A 23,538-nucleotide genomic window follows, 5' to 3' on the forward strand; every position below is an offset into this window, starting at 1 on the left:
AAAAAAAAACCGAGAGTGCTTTACATAAAAATATTTGTTTTCACTGAAAACCAAGTGGAAAAAATTTCCCTGAAAAAGAAAAACTTTCTTTGCAGCGTAAACGATGAAAAACTGCATAAATTTTCATCTAAAATTAAAAGCAAAAAAAAAAGGAAAGTTTATACTTGTTATTCTTTTTATCAAAGCAAAAACACAACTTGTATATGTAAATTGTCAAGTATTCTAATAAAAGCCTCCTTTCTGGAAGCTTTATGCATTCTTTTTTTTTGATAAAACTTTTAAAAACTCTTATACACGTTTATTTTTTTTCCCCACTGATATTTGTATATTTATTTACAGAACGAGAAAATAAAAACTATTTTTACAAATCTAGTTTTCAAATCAGAGAAAATTTAATTTACAAACGTGTTAAAATTCTTTTTTCGTATGTGTATTTTTTCACACATATTTCGTTCATATTTGCGTTTCTGTTAAAATTTCAATCAAATTAAAAAAAAAAAGAAAAAAAATGAAGAGGAAAAAAAATAAATTTGATGAAAATGGATTGTTTTGTTCAAATTTTCGTTTCTGTAAAAATTTGATTCAAATTAAAAAAAAAAAATGAAGAGGAAACAAATTAAATCTGATGAAAATGAAATTTTGATGGAAAGAAAATAAAAATTTATCGTTACAGGGGAAAATTAGATCGAATGTCGCAATTCGGAGATAGTCGTGAGTATTTGTGTCGCGACGAATAGGATACGAACTTGGCCGAGCGCGTACGAAGTGACGCGCAGGCGCGAGCGAACAGTGAGAGAGAAAGAGAAGAACAGAAACTTCTCTCTCGCACTCACATCCCCTCTTCGACGCGACGCTTGCGCGGAGCAGCAACTGGTTCCTCAACGCCGAATCAAAGTAACCTCGTTCTTTTTACATACAAATTCAATTTAAAAAAAACTGTCACAATTTTGGCATGACTTCAAGTGTCACTTGTAAAAAAATTCAGCAGAAAATATGCAATAAATATAATATTCGCCACGTGAAAAAGTTATCTGGAATGATGTGTGAAAAAAAACGAAAATTCCTGGGTATTTTTTGGAATCATTAACAAAAAAATCTTTCACGTGGTTTAAATATTTAATTACTTTATTAAAGTAATTAATTAATTTAAAACTTAAATAATTTCTGTACCTGATCTCGTGCAGCTCCAGTGAGACTCTGAACCCTCTGAAGAAGGCTCTCCCTGGTCTTGGCGGGCGACGACGGCGCACTGGTTGTTCTCGAGCCGGGCCTTAGATTAAGGCTCAAATCGCCGCCGGATTGAGCGCTCATTGGCGGTGCACCTGGTACTGGTGGTTGACTAGGCGGTTGCTGTGGGCCAGGTTGCGATTGCAATGGCCTCTCGGGTAGTCCCTGATAGGTCTGAGATGAATCCTGTCGTCCCAAGGTGGCCATCCCAGGGTCTCCGTTCGGATCATCGTCAAGTTCCGAGCTCAAGTCCCCTGACGAGAATCTAGAAGACAAGCTATCATGTTCGTCGTGACAGGGACATTCGGCATTGCTTTTTTCCTCAAGGTCTCATTGTGTTTTCGTTTTTTTTTCAGCAGCAGCAGATTGTATGCATGCGCAGCTTTCGATCCATGTATGAGAGATATTATGACCAGATGAAAAACGAGCAATGTCGAACATGCCCATAATGAAAATGGAAATTTATGCAAGAAATCTCTGTGCAGGTGTGTTTTGTTCCACTGTTAGTGGTTATTCCCACGATCTGAATGCGACGCGCGCAGAAAGAGGAGGGGAGTGGCGCGTGGTGATTGGTATTCCCGCTCTCTGAATGCGACGCGCGCAGAAAGAAGAGGGGAGAGGCGCGTGGTGATTGGTATCCCCACTCCTCTAATGCGACGCGCGCACAAAAGGAGGGGAGAGGCGCTTGGTGATTGGCGACACTACAAATAGTGGGGGCCCTTCCTCTCTTCTTGCGCTTAGCATTCTTAAACCTTGAAATCTACTTTCATGTTTGTCGTGACAAATAAATTAATCGTAGTATTTTTTCTTTTAGTTCTTTTTAGAGAAATTTTAGTTTATTATCTTAATACTTAAAAAATAATACATTACTTTATTCAAAAATAGTTTATTCGTAAATAAATTTAATAAAGAAAATTGAAAATAGTTTATTAGTAAACAAATTTAAAAAATAGTTTATTTGTAAATACATTGAATTAAAAAAAATAAATAGTCCACTAGCAACAATTCGCGCACTAAAGCGCGCGGTTAACTTCTTACTGCCTTTTTAAAATAAAATTAGCAATTTTAAAAATAATAAAATTAAAATTTTTTTTTAAAACACTAAAAAATTCGATTTTGGAGAAATTACAAATAATTACAGAAATTCAATTATTTAAAAAAAAAAAATTCTTATAAAATTCATCCTATGTTCAAAAGTTGAAAAAAATTATTGTAAAAATCCCAATTATCTTTCTAAATAACAAAATTCTTCTCCAAAGTTCAATTATTTTCATAAATGTCAAAAAAATTCTTGTCCTAATTTCAATTATTTTCAAAAATAAAATGCATTTTTCTAATTTCAATGATTTTCAATATCTACTATTTAAATAAAATTTACCAAAAAGAATTAAGTTATTTAAAAAAAAAATTTTAATAAAATTGTATGCAAACATTTAATTATGTTTATAAATAATAAAAATTTCACAGGAATTCAATTATTTTCATAAAAAAAATTTTAAATTCCAGAAAATAATAATTGAATCAAAATGATGAAAATAATTTTGATGCAGTTACAGTAACAATATTCTTATAATATAAAATAATTATTTTATTACTTGGTCATCTTTAATAATTAGAAAACATGAAGAAATCGATCACTCCGAGTCTTCGACTCGGAGCAATCGATATCTTCATGTTTTCTAACAAATACTTTTAAAAGTTGTTTAATTTCAAATTTTATAATTCATGAAAGAATTTAAATATTTATAAAAATAATTTCATTCTTGCGAAGAATATTATAAAAATTTTTACATAATTGATTTCTTTCGACTAATTTTATGCAAATTCTAATTTAAATAATTGAATTCCTACAAAAATTTTATTATTCATGAAAAGAATGGAATTCTTACAAAAATTTTTACAAAAAACTTTTTAAATAATTAAATTTTGTTTGGAAATTTTATGAAAATAATAGATATTAAAAATCATTGAATTACGAAGAGTTTTTAATAATAATTAAATTTTACAAAGAATTCTATTAAAATTTTTGACAATAATTGAATGTCTGTGTGGTATTTTTAATTTTATTAAATTTTTTTGAAAAGAATTGAATTTTCAAGAAGAAATTTATAACTTCTAAAAATAATTATTTTAAAAATTATTTTTGTGATGAATATTTTTATTTATGAAAATAATTGAATTTTGCAAAGAATTTTATTAAAATGCCTCAAAACTATTGAATTTTCACTAATAATTTTGTTATTTATCGAAAAATAATTGAATTCTTTCGAAGAATTATTTATGTAAATAATTGAATTCTTGGAAAGAATTATTTATGTAAATAATTGAATTCTTGGAAAGAATTTTATTAAATCTAAAAAAATAATTGAATTATTTCAAAAAAATTTAATTAAAATTGTATTTAAAATAATTCATTTCTTTCGAACATTTTTATTAAAATATTTGAAAATAATTGAATTCCTGTGAAAAATTTTTGTAAATAATTGAATTCTTCGAAGGAAGTTTCAAAAAACATTTTTTTATATAATTATTTTTTTCGAGGAATGAAATTAAATTTTTATGAATAATTACATTTTTTTTAGCAATTCCTGTAAAATTTTATTAATAATAATTGAAATCTCGAGATGAATAATTGAATTATTGCAAAATATTTTATTAAAATATTTAAAAAGAATTGAATTTCTGCGAAAAATTTTGTTATTTTTGAAAATAATTGAATTCTTCATAAAAATTTTATAAATATTGTTTTAAATATCTAATTAATTTTTTCGAAATATAATAAATATTCTGAAAATTTTACTTTAAATAATTGAATTCCTGTGGAAATTTTATTATTTATGAAAATAATTTAATTTTGGAGGAATTTTATCAATTTCTTTTTTAAATAATTGAATTCTTTTGCGATATTTTATGAAAATACTAGATTTTAAAAATAATTGAATTTCGAATATTTTTTGAAAAAAATTTAAAGTGTTTTGAAGGGTTTGAATATCATTTTTGAGAATAGTTTTTTGATTTCTAATATTAGCGAATTTAAAAATTAATTAATTAATTCTCAAAAAAAAAATAAAGAGAAATAGTAGATTAGTATTTATCTTTATATTGGAAATTGAGTTGATTGCAAGTGACGAAAAATGTAATTCTTTTGTGACAATAATTTTTTCTTTTGAATATAAAAAATGATTCAAGCTGGCCATGCGCCTTTGTTATAGTAAACATTTTTAAATGTAAAAATACAAAAGACATTTTTGTTCGTAGAATATGTAAATTAGGAAAATCTCATGCAATCTTCATATTGATATGGATATTGCGAGAGAAAAAGCGAGTGAGAGAGAATTTGTATAGTGAATTTCTCATTCTTATAACACTGTCTCAAGGAATTTATGAAAAATTTGTTTTTCTTCTTTGAAAATGAAAATTTCATGTCACGTTCTATTTTAGATATATTCAACAAAATTTTCTGAACGATGAATTTTGAAGTACAAAAAAATAGTATTTCCTGCTTTTGTCTATTAATTCTATTTATTAATTCGTATCGTTTATTAATTTAATTTACTGTATAGTATTTTAAAATAATTTCAAAATTAACTTACTTAAGTAACGAGTAATTTAGTAAGTTTCAAAAAAAAATTTTTTTTTCTAACAATTATAATCGAATTGTTCCATAGAAAAAATTAATTTCAAACAATTATAATCGAATTGTTACAGAAAAAGTTGATTTTAAATAATTAAAATTGAATTATTATGGAAAAAATTAGTTTCCCAAATAATTATCATAATAAAATGTAATATAATAATAAAAAAAAAATTATAATTAATATAAACGTATCGAAAAATAATTATTTTGTTATGAATGTGTGTAAACATATAGAAAAAAGGCGACATCAAGATTTTTCGAAATTCATGCACTTTAAAGAATAAAATTGAAAGAAAAAAAAAATTATTCTAATTTATTAATAATTAATAAAATAAATAAATACTAATTATTTCTAATAGTTAAAAATATTTTTCACTCGAGTCAATAAAAATTTTTTAAATCTGTCTTCCGAGTAAAAAACTAAATTTTTGTTAAACTTCATTTTTATTTAAATATATATTGAAAAAATATTTTTCAAAATTGTAAAAAAAAAAAATTGTTTTCTGGAGCAAAAAATGTGAAAAAATTTGTTTTTGAATTTTTTTCGTCCTATTTTTCTTTCACTTACCTTCGTTTCAGGTAATTAACATTGGTGGTAAACGACTGCCGGAAGCTGGAGAATGAAATGTTGCCGGGTGGTTGAGAAGGACCACAATACTTGGCACACGCGCCGCGTCCGGTAATTTTGCTGGTTTCTTTAAAATCGACTGTTTTAGTGAAGAATATTTAACGATTATTCTTCAGATTCCAGTTTCCTTATCACTTTTTCGAGTTTGTTTTGTTGTTGTTATTATTTAAAGACTGAATAATTCAGTTGAAGAAGAAATAAATTTGTTCCTTGATTCAGTTACTTCCTTTTTTTCTCTTTTATTCAGTCGTTTCTTTTCTTTTCTTTTTTTTAGAAGTGAGAAGGCGGAAAATTGATTTGAAACTGGCTTGAAATGAAATTTAAGTTCAAATCATAGGGTCAAACTAAGAGTGATAAGAAAGGACAAACTAAACAATCCAAGTTAGAATCTGAAACATTTCAAATTGTGAGAATTAAAAAATTGTCGGAATATTAAAATAAAAAATTGGGTTCACTTTCAAATCAATGACATTTTTTTTTCATCCAAGAATTATTTATAATAAATTTTATTTGTATAATTTTTTTGTTTATTTAAGTAGTAAAGTAATTAAATACTCTGTTTTCAAATAAATTCCTCTTTATAATAAACTATTTGGTTAACAATAAATTACTTTGTTTGTAACAAATTCTTTTTTGTAACAAATTCTTTTTCTTTTTTAAATTTGTTAAAAATAATTTTTTTTTGATAATTTATTTATTTTAATAGTGAAATAATAAAATATTCTGTTTACAATTAATTCATTTTTATAATAAACTATTTCGATTATACAACAAATTATTTTATTTGTAACAAATTCTTTTCTCCAATAAACTATTTTGCTTATAATAAATTTCTTTTTGATAATTTATTTATTTATTTAAGTAGTGAAGTAATAAAATATTCTGATTATAATTAATTCCTTTTTATAATAAACTACTTTGTTTACAACAAATTATCTTGATTGTAACAAATTCTTTTCTGCAATAAACTAATTTGTTTATAATAAATTTTTTTTGAATAATTTATTAATTGTAATAGTAAAATAATAAAATGTTCTGTTTACAATTAATTCTTTTTCACAATAAACTATTTTGTTCATAATAAATTATATTGTTTATAATAAATTATTTTTTTTATAATAAATTATATTTTGATTATTAGGAATTAATTAATTTCTAATAAATTCATTTTATAATAAATTATTTTGTTCCCAATAAATGCTTTTTTTATAATAAATTATAATTTGATTATATTGAATTAATTCGTTTCTAAATTCTAATGAATTCGTGTTATAATAAATTGTTTATAATAAATTCTTTTTTTTATAATTTATTTACATATTTAAGTAGTTGAGTAATAAAATATTTTACATACAATTAATTTCTTTTTATAATAAACTATTTTGTTTATAATAAATTCTTTTTTTGTATTATATTATTTTATTTATAATAAACTATTTTGTTCATAATAAATTGTTTTGTGTACCATAAATTCCTATTTTCCCATAAATTATTTATAATAAATTCTTTTGTTTAAAATAAATTCATTGTTTGTAATAAATTATTTTGTTTGTAACAAATTCTTTTCTACAAGAAATTAATTTGTTTATAATAAATTTTTTTTTGAATAATTTATTTATTTTAATAGTGAAGTAATAAAATATTCTGTTTACAATTAATGTTTTTTCATAATAAACTATTTTGTTCATAATAAATTATATTGTTTACAATAAATTACTTTTTTTTTTTTAATAAATTATATTTTGATAATTACGAATTAATTTATTTCTAATAAATTCCTTTTATAATAAATTGTTTATAATAAGCTATATTGTTTACAATAGATTATCTTAATAAACAGTTAATTAATTCGTTTCTAATAAATTTCTTTAAGAATAAATTGTTTATAATAAATTATTTGTTCACAATAAATTCTTCTTTTTATAATAAATTATACTTTGATTATATTGAATTAATTCGTTTCTAAATCCTAATAAATTCCTGTTATAATAAATTGTTTATAATAAATTATTTTGTTCATAATAAATTATTTTTTTTATAATTTATTTACATATTTAAGTAGTTGAGTAATAAAATATTCTGCTTACAATTAATTTCTTTTTATAAAAAACAATTTTGTTTACAATAAATTATTTTGTTTGTAACAAATTCTTTTCTGCAATAAACTACATTGTTTATACTTTACAATAATTTTTTTAAAAATAATTTATATATTTTAATAGTGAAGTAATAAAATATTCTGTTTACAATTAATTCTTTTTTATAATAAACTATTTTGCTTATAATAAATTATATTGTTTACAATAAATTATTTTTTTTATAATAAATTCTTTTGTTTACAATGAATTCATTGTTTGTAATAAATTATTTTGTTTATAATAAATTTTCTTTTGATAATTTATTTATATTATAATTCTATATAAGTACCTAGTAAAGTAATATAATATTTTGTTTATAATAAATTCTCTTTTTATTGAAAACTATTTTGTTTACAATAAATTATTTTGATAAAGAATTTTTTTGTAATAAATTTTTTATTTTTCAATAAATTATTTTGTTTATAATAAATTTTTTATGTTTCAATAAATTATTTTGTTTATAATAAATTTTTTATGTTTCAATAAATTATTTTGTTTATAATAAATTTTTTATTTTTCAATAAATTATTTTGTTTATTATAAATTCTTCTTTCTATATCATTAATATTAATTAAAAATTTATTAATATTCTATATTAATTTCGAATAAATATTTTCATTTAATTTATATAAAATTTTAGTGTAAGTAAGTATCAAAGAAAAATAATTTTATTCTCCAAAAAGATTGTCATTAACTTGATAGTGAACATTATTAATATTAACAAATATAAATTTTAAGTACAAAATTCAAAAGGTTCCAAAAATATATAATTTTTTTAGCTATACGATTGGGAAGACGATTTAATTTTTCTTTTTTTTTGGGGGGTGTTCTAATAAATATATGTCTCATATTTTTTTACGGGTAATGTACAGTGGAAGCTTGACCTACTTTTATTAACGCTATAGAGAGATATTTTGATATTTCGAAATGGGACAAGGTCAACTTATGGAGGGGGTATTACTGTTTACACATTTGATAAATATTTAAATATATATAAATAGTGGCGGGAAAACTACTGTGCTTTTTTTATAAATGTAATTTTTATATCATTTATTACAAAATATTTTTTTTTTCAAATTTTAAAAACTAAGGAATAAAAAAGTTGTATACTGCCCATACTTAACAGATGATAAATGAATTTTCACGTCCGGGTCTTGACCTCCAGTTGAAAGTTATCCTCTGGATAAATCCCGAATTCTGCGATGTCACTTGATGGATTTGAGGTTTATTTGGAGGATAATTTTTAACTGGAGACCTGAAGAAATGAAGAAATAATCATAAGCTTTAGCTCTTCGATAGAAATTATTGTTTGTCTTCTTTTTTTTTTTTTGCTTGTACTTTTTTTTTATATTCGCAAATCGTGTGTTTGGGGAAATTGGGTTTTTTCACACTAACGAATTTTTCCTTTTTTTTTCAAAAAAAGGGTTACCTTTTGATTTTTTCGAATTTTGTTAAATTTTTTTTTGGGAAAAATAATTTGTGATAATTAACAATTATTTTTAATTTTGTTGTAAAATTATTTTTGCTTTTGTCATATTTGTTTTTTGGTTTTTAACCAGAAATTCACTAGTTTTCTTTTTTGTTTCTTGAATAAAAATTTATTTTCTGAAAAATTATTAATTTTTTGTATTTGAATCACAAATTATTTTCCCCCAGAAAATTATTAGTGTTTGAGTCGAAACTACAATTTTCTTCACCAAAAAAAAAAAAAAAAAAATTTTAAGCTTCTTTAGAAATTATTTTGAAACTTGAACAAAAAGAAGTTTAAATTCAAGAAACAATTTTCTTTGCATTTCAATTATTAAATTTGTAAAGATGTTTTCCGAATTTTCTTTTTGTGGAGGAAAATTGAAAATTCTTTGTTTGTAATAGGGAAAAAAGAAGAAATAGAAGAAATAGAAGAAATAGAAATAGAAGAAGAAGAAGAAGAAGAAGAAAATGGTTTTCTGTCTGGCTGTCAGTAAAGCAGAAAATCTTGACATAATTTATTTTTATTTATTATTATTATTTTTTTTGTAATCCACTATTATATTGAATGACACTACGTCTGATCTATTGTACGCTGCTAACTCTACGTTCGAGTGTATACAAGCTGAATCGATATCCTGGATATTACCTTCCTTATAGCAAGATTCCAATCCAAAAGGAGTTATTTGACGAGAAGATGCAAAACGAGAAATCAAGTTTTGTATATATATATATACATATTATAAAATCTATCAAACTTTGAACTTCGATGTGAACGAATAAGTTGAACGGAATAATTAAAAGATTATTGAATTGCCTTTGGATTCGATAGGAAATTGATTTGAATTTTCAATTTTCTGTAACGAATCCTGATGAACAAAAGTGGTGTATTTATACAAATAATAATTGTTAGTGAAGAGTTGATTTTTTCCTGATTGCCAATGAGAGGCATTTCTGTACGTTTGGAAAATTAGAATCGTTAGAAATTTGCAAACTTTTGAAAAAAAAAAAAAATTGGAAAAAAATTTTGCCTCGGGCAAAATCTCTCTCTCTCTCTCTCCCTCTCTTGTTTTCTTCCTTTCCTTTTTTCTCTCGTTCTCTTTCTTTCTCTCTTTTACTATCTTTTTCCTTTTCTAAATTTAAAAAGTTGATATTTTTTTGTGATATTTTTTTTTTTTGAAAAAAAATTCCATATTGAAAAGTTAAATGAAATTGAAAAGAGTATTTTTCAAAAGATTGAAAAAAAAGTTTATTGAAAAGTACATATTTTTATTTATGAAGGAATTTTATACATTCCAATAAGAAACTGAAAATACTATTGTTGGAAAAATTTATTTATTAACAATTTTGATTAGTAATATTAAATTTATTGGAGAATATTAGTAATTTTTAATTTTAATTTGGTAAATTTTGAAATTTTTCTGCTTTCGAATTGAGAAGAAAATCGAAGAAAATAATTTAGAAAAAAATGTTGCTTGAGTGAAGAAAATAAATTTATTAATTTTGCGAAAATGTTTATTTAACACAAGAAACTTTTTGTTATTTATATTTTTTTATTCACTTATTTTCACATTTATAGTGAAATTTTTCTGTTTTCGAATTGAGAAGAATTAAATTTAGAAAAACGTTGCTTTTAGTCAAGAAAATAAATTTATTAATTTTGCGAAAAAATGTTTATTTGGCTCAAGTAATTTTTTGTTATTTTCATTTTTTCCTTGTTTTTAATATTTATTTATTCTTTTTAAATAAAAGAAATTTTTCCTTCAAAAATCGTTGAAATGAAAACATTTTTTAAAAATCTTAACATTGCTTTTACAACTATTTAGAAAAAATAGTTTGCTTGATTCCAGAAATATTTCTTTGATCCAAAAAAAATTATTTCGATTCAAGAAACCTTTTTTTAATCCAATAAAAAGTAATTGGACTCAAAAAAAAGTTCTTCGTTCAGGAAAAACATTTTGAGTCAAGAATCAGGATTTGCTTAATTTGAGAAATATTCTTTTGACTCAAGAAAAGTTTCTTCATTTCAAAGAAACGTTTAGTTGATTCAATAAAAAGTAGTTGAATTTAAAAAAGAAAGTTGCTTCGTTCAAGAAAGATTTTAAGTGAAGAATCGGTTTTCTTGATTCCAGAAATATTTTTTTGACTCAAGAAAATTTTTTTTCGAAACGTTTAATTAATTCACTAAAAAATTGTTTGACTTAACAAAAAATTCATTCGTTCAAGAAAAATTTTTTTAATCAAGAATCGTTTTTCTTCAATTTTTTTTTTTTTTGATTCAAGAAATATTTAATTAATTGCAAAGAAATTTTCCTTTTAAGAAACGTTGATGTGAAAACTGTCTTTTTAATCTGGAAACTTTGATTTGACTCACAAAAATAGTTTTCTTGATTCCAGAAATCTTCCTTTGACTCAAGAAAAATTTCTTCGATTCAACAAACTTTTAATTAATTTACAAAAAAGTTGTTTGACTAAAAAAAAAAAAAAAATTCATTCCTTCAAGAAAAAATTTTTGAGTCAAGAATCGTTTTCTTGATTCAAAAAATTTTTATTTAATTGCAAAGAAATTTTTCCCACAAGAAACTTTGATGAAAACACATTTTTCTTTAATCTAAACGTTAATTTTGCTTCAAAAAACTAGCTTGCTTGATTTCAAAAATATTTTTTTGACTCAAGGAAATTTTTTTTAGTTTCAAAGAATGTTGATTTTACTCAAAAATTGAAAAAAATTTTATTTGACTCCAGAGAGATTTTTTTGATTCAAGAAATATTTTCTTGACCCTAGAAATATTTTTTTGACTCCAGAAATATTTTCTTGATTCAAGCAATATTTTCTTGACTCTAGAAATATTTTTTTTCATTCCAGAAATATTTTCTTGATTCAAATAATATTTTCTTGAATCTATGTAGAAATATTTTCTTTTACTCAAGAAATATTTTCTTGACCCCAGAAGTATTTTCTTGCTTCAAGAAATATTTTCTTGACACCAGAAATATTTTTTTGACTCTAGAAATATTTTTTTAGACTCTAGAAATATTTTCTTGACTCCAAAAATATTTTCTTTAATCTAGAAATATTGTTTTTGACTCCATAAATATTTTCTTGATTCAAACAATATTTTCTTGACTCCAGAAGTATTTTCTTGCTTCAAGTAAAATTTTTTTTGAGTCCAGAAATATTTTCTTCGCCAATAGAAATATTTTTTTGACTCTAGAAATATTTTCTTGCATCAAGCAATATTTTCTTGACTCCAGAGACATTTTCTTCACTCTAAATATATTTTCTTGACTCTAGAAATATATTTTATGACTCCAGAAACATTTTCTTGAGTCAAACAATATTTTCTTGATTCAAAAAAATATTTTCTTGACTCCACAAATATTTTCTTGACTCTAGAAATATTTTTTTTTGGTTTCCCGAAATTTTTTCTTGACTCCAAAAATATTTTCTTGAATCTAGAAATAGTGTTTTTGACTCCAGAAATATTTTCTTGACTCCAAAAGTATTTTTTTGCTTCAAGCAATATTTTATTGACTTCAGAATTAATTTCTTGTCTCTAGAAATATTTTCTTGACTCCAAAAATAGTTTCTTTAATCTAGAAATATTGTTTTTTAATTCCTGAAATATTTTCTAATTCAAACCATATTTTCTGGATTCAAATTATATTTTCTTGAATCTAGAAATATTGTTTTTGACTCCAGAAATATTTTCTTGACTCTAGAAATATTTTTTTGACTCCAGAAATATTTTTTTGACTCTAGAAACATTTTTTTGACTCCAGAAATATTTTCTTGCATCAAGCAATATTTTCTTGACTCTAGAAATATTTTCTTAACTCTAGAATTATTTTTTTTGACTCCAGCAATATTTTTTTGACTCCAGCAATATTTTTTGACTCCAGAAATAGTTTCTTGACTCCAGTAATATTTTTTTGATTCAAAAATTTTTTTTTCCATATTTCTATAAATTTTTTTGTTCCATTATTTACAATGTAGAAAGGTTTTCATTATATTTTCGGTATTTCGTGTTTCGTTAAAGATTTTCTTGTTTCTTTTTTTTTTTAATGAAGAAATGTGAAAATTATGAGAAAATGAAAGAAAAGGGGTCGAGGGGTGGGTTGAGGAAGAGAGGTATATACAACACAGTTTCCGATGTGGTCCACGAGGAGCATAAAGTCGGGTACCAACGGTAGTAACGGGTCGATACGACAGTCATCTACCCCTATATATTCTACAAGGCGGGCGTTGCCTTCTCCGACAAGCTTTTGCAACAGTTAGACACCCCTCGAGTCACCCACTCACAGTTTCCAAAAGAACAAATGAAAAAAACTACAAAGGTAAAGAACGAAGCGGAATTTTCTCTCTCTCTCTCTCTCTTATTTGCTTCGACTTTCTTCCTCGGTATTCACTCACTAACTCTTCTTTTCCCCTCTCATCCCCCCACCATTCAACCCCTTTTCCTTCCCTAACGCTTCTTACTTAAAACCACCTTCAGCGTTCAAAAACCCTTTTTGCGTTAAGAATCTCTTCTTAAATTTCACTGAAATTCTAGCCAGACGCTTCTTATAAACTTTTGTTCATATCGATTTCTGTCCACTGATCTTATTCTTTTCTCTCCCTCTCTTAAAATTAGAGATATTTTTTTTTGTGCCTTGGAATTTTACTTTCACGACTGTGGAATTTCCTCTCTGTATGTAAAATAGAAATAGGAATAAGGGGAGGGAGGAAAACAAGTTGAGGGTTAAATATTTGAAAGTTAAGTCCTGGAGGAATGAAAAAATTCGTTTTCATCTCCATAGTGAATTTGTCTTTGATTTTGGAAATTTTTCAGTGAAATTCTTTTTTTTTTTTTTTTTTTTTTTGATCATTTTTTCTTGAATCTAAGGAAAAAAATAATTTTCAAAAAAAATATTTTATTGCATTCAAGAAAATATTTCTGCAATAAAGCAAATCATTTGAGTCAAATCAACTAATTATTAATTATTAAATATATTATCAAATTATTTGAATCAAGGAAATTTCTTTGAAAGCAAAAAGATACTATACCTGCACGAAAAAAAACTTTTCTAGAGTCAAAAAAATATTTTTTTAATTACACAATAAGAAATGATAAATAATAAATTGTAATAATTCCGATAACTAATAGTTTCTCCTTGAGGGTCACTTTTCGGAAAATGTTTTTCCTTTCTAATAAAAAAAAAAAAAAAAAAAAAAAAAAAAAATTATTAAATTATACCTAATTTGAAAAGAAATTTTTTTCTCTACTGAATTTTCAAAAAGTTTGGTAAATTTTCTTTACCTGAGACCCATTTGTTTCTTCTTGGCAAGGAAAATTTATCTCTAAAAGTAGAGATGAAGAGAGCAAACTTGAATCAAGTTGGATGGATTTCTGTATTTTGTGTAAAGTTATATATCTATATATTTTGTGTGTTATCCATCAATAGTTAACGACCCAGTTAAATCAGTTTGAAAAGTTTCATGCGTTTGTAAACTTCCTATAAAACTTTTGTTAAATATTTAACTATAATTTGTATCGCGCTACATATATTTACATCATTAACAATTCTCGAGACACTGCGTTATTAATTTTTAGAAGAAAATTCCTTTTCTTTCTTGCTATATTTATCTTCAATTATTTTTTTTTCCATAGAATATATTGAAAATGTAAATAATATTATTAATTTAAAATTAAGAATTTAATTTTATTACTTTTATACTGTAATAATTTATTTTTATTATTATTAATTATTAATTAAATAAAAAGTACTAAAAAACAGAAAAATAAGTAATTCAATAAATAATAATTAACAGGTAAAAAATAAATAATAAATAAATAAATAATTATAAATTAACTAATAATAATTAACTAATTAACTTGTTTAGATAAATAAACAAACAAATAAGTGCGGGAACATGACAAATTTAAAAATAAATTAATAAATAAGTAAGAAAATAACTAACAAAAAATTGATTAAAAATTACATGAATAAATAGTTATGTAAATAAAACGCTAAATAATAAATAGTTAAATAAATAAATAGTAAAATAAAAAAGAAGATAAATAAATAAACAGTTAGGAAAAAATATAAATAGGTAAATATAGAACAGATAAATAAACAAATATTTAGGGAAACAAATAGACCGATAAATAAACAAATAAGTTTATAAAGAAACCAGTAAATAAATAAATAAATAAAGAGGTAAATAAATAAATCAATAATAAATAAATCGGTAAATTAAAAAGAAGATAAATAAATAGGTAAATAAAAAAACAAATAAATAAACAAATATTTAGGCAAATAAATATCGCGATAAATAAATAAAGAGGTAAATAAATAAACAGGTAAATAAATAAATAGATAAATAATTAAATAGGTAAATAATAAAAAAAATATATATATATTTAGACAAATAAATAGCCCGATAAATAAATAAAGAGGTAAATAAATAAATAGATAAATAAATAATCAGATAAATAATTAAATAGGTAAATAAAAAAGCAGATAAATAAATAAATAGCTAGGTTAATAAATAGATCGATAAATAAATAAAGAGATTGATAAATAATCGGATAAATAAATAAATCAGTAAATAAATAACCAAATAAATAATCAAATGTCTAAATAAATAAAGCGGTAAGTAAATCAAGAAGTAAATAAATAAAAAAAAAATAAATAAAAATAAAAAAGAAATAAATAAATAAAAATAAATAAAAATTAAAAAAGTAAATAAAATAAATAAATAAATAGCAATAATAAATAAATAAACAGATAAATAAATAATAAATACTTAAAAAATCCTCGAAAAAATTAAAAACGAACAAAAACCTTTGAAATTCAGCAAATAAAATCCACTTTTCTTAATTAATCACAAAAACCGAGTTAAAAAAGTAAAATGATTTTTTTAAGAAACATAATTAGCCGAAAGCTAATTAATTCTAAAGTTTCATTCTTAAAATTCCATTTGAGTTTATTTTTTGTGAAATGAGCTTTTCTCTTGATGTAAACCAACAGAGAGAAATAATTAAACATTTTCGTCTCGAATTAAATTTACACCCGAAGACTAATTTTAATTTTAAGGCGCGTCCTAAAATGAGAAGAGAGAAAAAGAAGAAGAAGAAAATATGTATAGGAAAAAAAGGGGAGAAATACAATTTTCCGTTTTTTTTCTTTCTTTCTTTCTTTTTTCTACTATAGGTATAAGATATCTACGCGACAAAATACCCAAAGAGGAGGGACGAGAGGACAAAACAATTCTTAATGGGAGTTTATTCATTCCCAGAGCCGAAATGAGATAAGCGGAAATAAAATCTTTATTAAATGTCATTTTCTCGCCTTCATCGTCTCGGAGGGCGTTTAAGCTTCATGAATATGAGAGGCAATTTAAAAAATAAGAAGAAAAATCGTAAAAAAATAACGAAGGCGAAATTTTACAAGAAGGTTTGTAATTTTTTTTCTCTTTATTCCTTTTTTTTTGAGGAAAGTGTAAAAAAATGTTTTTTTTGTGTCACCAACAGTGAGACAAAATAATTATTTTTGTTATTAAAGTGTCGTGAACAAAAAAAAACTTTCCAACTGATGCAATTAAATTTTTAAGTTCTCAGGAACGTAATTTAAAGTTTAATTTATTTTTTCTTTTTCATCTCTTCTTTTTGCGATGTTTATTTTTATTTTACTTCCTTTACAAGAATAATTAGAGTTAATAAGAATTATTTCTTTCGAAATAATTTCAAGTTGTAAACAGTTTAAAAATATTTTCACAATATTTTTTTCTCTATTTCAATACTTTTATTTATTAACATTTTTTTATTTATTTTGCAAAAAAGTGTTTTTAATAATAAAAATTGAATTTTACCAGAAAAACAATTTTCAATCAAAAAAATCTTTTTTTATTTTTAAAACAAAAAAAAAAAAAAGAAAAGTTCTCTTGACCGCATTTTTATTCGGTCTAAAGAATTTTTCTTTTCTATTGTTAAAAAATGTTTTATTATTTTTTTAATTCACTGAATAAACTATTTCTTTCTCGTGAAATAAAATTTTTCTTTCTTTTACATTTTATAAAAAAAAAGAAAAAATTCACATGAGCTTCCTTCTCGAAATGTTTTTGAGAAAATTTTTCGTTTATAGTTTCAGCTCTCGAAATTCGAAGGCTCTTCAACTGTTTTGAAAAAGAATTTAGAGGTTCATTCTTGTAGTGTATATCTTACATGCAAATGGAATCAGATGTCCGAAGAGAGAAACAGGATCAATGGAAACCCACTTGTTTTCCCTCGAAACTGAATTATTTTTCAAACACTCAAGAGAAAAGTCAATTTTATTCCAATTGGAAAAAAAAAATTCATGAAATTTTCCCCCAACAAACATTGAAATTGTCAAATTTGCAAAGAAATTTTTGATTAGAAAAATTATCAATAAAAATAAAATAAGAAAAATGAAATGAGAATAAAAATTATTACCACTTTCTGAAAATAAAATAATGATAAAATAAAAATAGAAAAAATACAAAGAATACAAATATAGAAAACATAAAAAATACAAAAATACAAAAAATACAAAAAATACAAAAACAATAAAAAAAACACAGAAAAAATTCTCCGATTAATAATAAAATTTCATGTAAATGCGAAACGGGCGATAAATTTAAAAAATAGAGGAGAAAATAATTTTCAAGTAAAAATTTATATTTAAAAGTGGAGCTTAGAGAAAATATAAAACAATATTTTTCCCTCGCTGTTCTTTTTTTTGTAAAAAATGTCAATTTTCCGTTTAACGCTTCTAATAATCGAAAATTGTGTTTCGAAACAATAACAATATATATATAGAGAGAGAGAGAGGGTGAGGTATTGAGAAAGAAAGTTGGAATAAATTAAGGAAAAATAAATTTTCCCCAGTTAACTATATATATAATACTTGGTTGTATCGAATTTCTTACTTCATGGATTTTTACTGCTTCTCCTTAACGGAGAGAAGCTTTACGAGATAAAAAGCTCAAAGAAGAAAAAAAAGTTCAGTTTTCATGTAAGAGGTATAAAGAACATTGGCTTTGATGAAACTAATTCTCTTTCATCTCAATTAATGGAAAAAAATAATTTACACCCAACTTTATGTTTATATCTTTTAATTCTGTTTGTTATTCATTTTTGTAAAATATAATTTTTCAAATTACAAAATCTTTTTTAATTATAAAATAATTTTTAAATTATTTAGTATTTAGAAATTATGAAATAATTTCTAAAATATAAAAATATTTATGAATTATAAAAATATTTGTAAATTACAAAATATTTTCTAAATTATAAACTATTTTTTAAATTATAAAATCATTTCTAAATTACAAAATATTTCTAAGTTATAAAATAATTTCTAAATTACAAAATATTTCTAAATTATGAAAATATTTTTAAATTATAAAATATTTTCTAAATTGTAAAATAATTTCTAAATTACAAAATATTTCTAAGTTATAAAATAATTTCTAAATTACAAAATATTTCTAAATTATAAAAATATTTTTAAATTATAAAATATTTCCTAAATTATAAAATAATTTCTAAATTACAAAATATTTCTAAGTTATAAAATAATTTCTAAATTGCAAAATATTTCTAAGTTGAAGATTAATTTCTAAACTATAAAAATATTCTAAATTTACAAAATAATTAGAAATCCTAAAGTAATTCTAAATCTATGAAATAATTATAGAAATTATAAAAAAAAACTCTAAACTGAAATAATTATAAATTATAAAACAATATTCTAAATTTATAAGCTAATTTTTTATTTTTTAGTGGCGTTTAGTTAACGAAAAAAGAATCTGTTTCAACACATAAAATAGTTAAACGAATATTTCGGTTCATTTGATAGGGAATTATTTATTGCTAGTGAATTCAATTTTAAGTGAAGTAAGGAAGACGGATATTCTCTAAGGCAAAACGTTAATAATTTTCTCAAAATGTCCAGGGAAATCATATGTAACTGCAAATATAGTCATGGACAGTAAATAAATAATTATCAAATTGTAGAAAATTGAATGAAAATTTGATTTTTTCTGTGATTTTTTTCTATCTTCTGTATAAATCTGGTTTTTAAAAAGTTAATTGAAATTTATTTTTTTGTTTGAAGATTTTTTTGTTTATAATTTATTCTAATTAAGTAATCAAATAATTACGAACCAAATAATTAGAAAATAAATAATCAAAAGCTAGTTAATTTTCAACTAGTGAACTAAGAACTAATTATCTGATAACTAATGATTAATAACTAAACTAACTAAAAAATAAAGCAGCTAGTGAAAAACGAAAAAATTAAAAAATAAAAATTACGAATCAAATAATTAGAATATAAATAATTAAAAATCAAATAATTATAAAGCTATATTAATGAAAAACGGAAAAATAAGAAAATAATTAATTACGAATTAAATAATTAGAGAATAAATAAAAACGAAATAATTAAAGATCCATTAAATAATAACGAAACAATTATTTTACGTTTGAAATTAAAAATAAATTAAAAATAAATTTTTTAAATTAAATTTAAAGTGATTATTGAATTAGAAAAATAAGAAACTAAATTAATACGAAGGAAATAATTAGAAGATAAATAACTAAAAACCAACTAAATAATAACTTTACGTTTTAAATTAATAAAAAATATTTTCTAATGTTTGCAAAAAGAAGAGAGAAAAAGATAGAAAATGTGAGAAATATATATCAAGAAATACCTAACATGGTACGTCAGTAGTTTATCCAGTTAATCCCCATCAATATAACGCCAACAATCTCCTCAGAGGAATTAAATGTATTTCACTGGCTTCATTGCCTGAATCGTTTTCAGAGATCAGAGGTAAATGAACGTTAAATCAAATTTTATTTTTTCTCCTCTTTTTTTCGTAAAATCATTCACATCGAAATTCGACGAGAGAAACAAAAGTAAAACAAATAAAAAATATAAAAATAAAATTCCGTAAATTTACAATTAATCTCATTTTAAAACATTTTATTTTAAGTGATATAGGTCAATATCAGGTCTGACGATAAAATTTTTACAATCAAATGCGGAAAATTTTCCCTGTATAATAATTTAATATTATGTTAAAAAAAGAAAAAAATAATTTAAAAATAGAAATGAAACGAGAGAAAATTGTATATGGTGATAAATTGAATTTTTTTCGATAAAAAGTTTATTTATTAAAAAATTTATACGCCGAAGGAAACAAAGGAAATGGAAAGAAAAAAAAATTGACGTGAACAAGACAGAGTTAAGGCAGACAATAAATATAAGAAAAATTATAATTAGAAAACTGCAGTAGAAATAAAAATTATTCATGCGATGGAAATGTCTGACAATAAAATGAAGCTTCCACTGAAGTAAAAGGAGAATCAAAGTGGAATTAATCAGCGTTAGGTCGGACAAAACTTGAGATATTTAAAAGAAAAATGAAATAAAACTGAAAAACTGTCTTTTTCTTCAAGTTAAGAAAAAATAGAAAAATAATGCAAAAATTGATAAAATAATAGTAAAATAAATAGAAAAAAATAGAAAAAATAACAAAAAAATAGAAAAAAATAGAAAAAAAAATGCAAAAATACAAGAAATACAAAAAAATACAAAAAATACAAAAAGATGCAAAAAAATACAAAAAATATAAAGGAATATAAAATTACAAACATTTGTTTGTAATTGTAAAAAAAAAATTGTAAATTTGTTTGTAAAACAAAACGAAATATAAAAATTCGAAAATAAATAAAAAAAGAAATACAAAAAAAATACAAAAGTAAATACAAAAAAATACAAAGAAATAGAAAAGAAAAAGAAATACAAAAAATCGAAAAAATAACTAAATTAGAAAAATAAATAGAAACCAATTAAATTACAGTGATACAAGTCAATGTTTGCCAATTATGATAAATTTCCCTCGAAAAAAAGCCATTTCAAGTAGAATAAGTCAATATTATGTCAGACAATGCAATAGAAAATATTTAAATTTAAGAAAAGCACTTCAAAAGAAATACAAGTGAGTGATGTAAATTCGAGTGATATAAGAAACGTAATGTCAGACACTCAGGGGAATTTTTTTTGAAAACCTACAAATAATTTCAGTGAAAAAGACAATGTTTGGTCAGACGAGAGACATATAAAAGAAATATATTTTTTCTCAACACTTTACTGTCACGAAATTGTTTGCCCCCCCCCCCCCCCTCGTAAAATATACAATTCAAATGTCTGACAATAGGAGAATTTTCTACTTAAATAAAATGAATTTTAAGTGGAATAAATCATAACGTTCTGGCTGACAAACTTTTAAAGAAAGATTGAAAATGGAAATAAGGTTTTTTTTAAAACATTATAATTTCAAGTTTTAGTGATCATGTAAATTAATGTCTATGAATGCAATTTTTCATTTAAATGAAAAATATTACTGAAAAAAAAGTTAGTAAAAATTTAAGTAGAATGAGTAAATTTTTCATGTTGGACAATTAAAGAACTTTTTACTTAATTAAAAAAAAATTCTAAGTGAAATAAGTCAATTTTATGACCGACAAATAGAAAAATATCAAAATAAATTAAAATGTGGAAAAATACCGAAAGAAAAACAAGAGAAAAGAAAAAAAAACAAAGGGAAGTTGAATTTCAGTGATATAAGTCAATGGATCGTTTGCCAATTAAAGGATATCATCCATCTGACTAAATCAAAATTTCAACGGAAATATATTGTCAATATTATATCAGACAAATAAGCTAAATATGGATTTAAAGAAGAAAAACCTATATATATCTCGAAAAAGTAATAAGTTAATAAATAAATTGCAGTGATAAAAGTTGATGGATCGTTTGCCAATTAAGGGAATCTTTCATGCGTAAATAACCAAAAATTCGAGTAGAATATATCAATATTATGTCAAATAAAGCTCAAGACAAATTTAAATGAAAAAATATCTATAAATAAAATATCTAAAATATAAAATATATAAAGGAAGAATAAGTAAAAAGAATAAGTAAATAATCTAAATTAACTAATAAATCTAAATAATTTAAATAATCTAAGAAATCTAAGAAATCTAAGAAATGTAAGAATTCTAAGAAATCTGATAAATAATCTAGTGATGCAAGTCAATGAATTGTCTGTCAATTAAAGAATTTTCTACTTAAAGAAACGAAATTTTAAGGAGAATAAGTCAATATTGTAGTGGACGAAGCTATAGTGAAGCTGAGAAGAGAGATTTAAATAAAAAATACATCTATAGAAATAGAATAAGTAGAATAAATAAATTCTAGTGAAACAAGTCAATAAATGGTCAGCCAATTACTAAAATTTTCAATTTAATACAATTTGTAAGTAGTATGAGTAAATTTTAAGTCAGACAATAAATTAGAGGATTTTTTTACTTAAAAAAATGAAATTTTAAGTAGAATAAGTCAATGTTATGGTAAACAAAGCTGAAGATGGATTGAAATTTTAAAAAAAAGTACAGAAATATAATAAATAAATTTAATAAATTCTAGTGAAACAAGTCAATTAATGGTCAGCCAATCACTGAATTTTACAATTTAATGAAATAAATTTTTTAGTAGAATGAGTAAATTGCAAGTCAGACAGCAGTCTAGTTATTTTTATTGCATAAAAAATAGAAAAAAAAATAAGACATAACAAATTTTAGTGATACAAGTCAATGGAATGTCAGACAAATTAAAGAATTTTCTATTCGAACAAAATAAATTTCCAGTGGAATAAGTCAATTTTATGTCAGTTGAAATAAAGAAAAGAAAACCGAAAAGAAAAATAATAAAATAAATTCCAGTAATAAAAGTCAATAAAATGTCTTCCAATTAAAGAATTTTCTACTTGAATAAAACAAATTTTCAGTGATGAAATAGTCATTTTTATGTCAGACTTTTTGAAAAAAAGGGAAAAAAAGAAATATAATTAGAAAATAAATAAATTCTAGTGAAACAAGTCTCAAGAATTTCTGACAATTAAAGAATTTTTTATTTGAATAAAACAAATTTTCAGTGATATAAGTCAATTTTATGTCAGACTTTATAAAAAAAAAAAGAAAAGAAATATAATATTAAAATTTTATGTCAGACTTTATAAAAAAGGAAAAGAAATATAATAATAAAATTTTATGTCAGACTTTATAAAAAAGGAAAAGAAATATAATAATAAAATAAATAAATTCTAGTGATACAAGTCAATGGAATGTCTGACAATTAAAGAATTTTTTATTCGAATAAAACAAAGTTTTTAGTGATGTAAGTCAATCTTACGTCAGACTTTATGAAAAAAAAAGAAAATAAATATAATAATAAAATAAATTTTGGTATTGCAAATAAATTTTAGTGATACAGATCAATAATAGAATGTCTGACAATTAAAGAATAATACAAATTTTCTAGTGATGTAAGTCAATTTTACGTCAGACCTTATAAAAAATACG

The 23,538-nt window shown here is 22.7% G+C and overlaps 1 protein-coding gene across 4 annotated transcripts in view; it reads right to left on the reverse strand.

Moving 5' to 3' along the window:
• Positions 1 to 23,538, reverse strand: part of LOC122508348 (synapsin) — an 84,522-nt gene that overhangs the window by 55,213 nt on the left and 5,771 nt on the right. Inside the window, exons 2-4 of one of the 4 annotated variants that reach the window (XM_043621636.1) lie at positions 8,755 to 8,885; positions 5,433 to 5,881; positions 1,171 to 1,492 (exon numbers count right to left, since the gene is read on the reverse strand). In XM_043621636.1, coding sequence (XP_043477571.1) covers positions 1,171 to 1,434 — 264 coding nt within the window. In that variant the 5' untranslated portion in view covers positions 1,435 to 1,492; positions 5,433 to 5,881; positions 8,755 to 8,885. Of the gene's footprint in view, positions 1 to 1,170; positions 1,505 to 5,432; positions 5,882 to 8,749; positions 8,886 to 23,538 lie in introns of all 4 variants that reach the window. The other 3 variants (XM_043621635.1, XM_043621637.1, XM_043621638.1) reach the window with 3 other exon arrangements.

The sequence above is a fragment of the Leptopilina heterotoma genome, unplaced genomic scaffold, assembly GCF_015476425.1.
Source record: "Leptopilina heterotoma isolate Lh14 unplaced genomic scaffold, ASM1547642v1 Lhet_54, whole genome shotgun sequence".
Taxonomy (NCBI): Eukaryota; Metazoa; Arthropoda; class Insecta; order Hymenoptera; family Figitidae; genus Leptopilina; species Leptopilina heterotoma.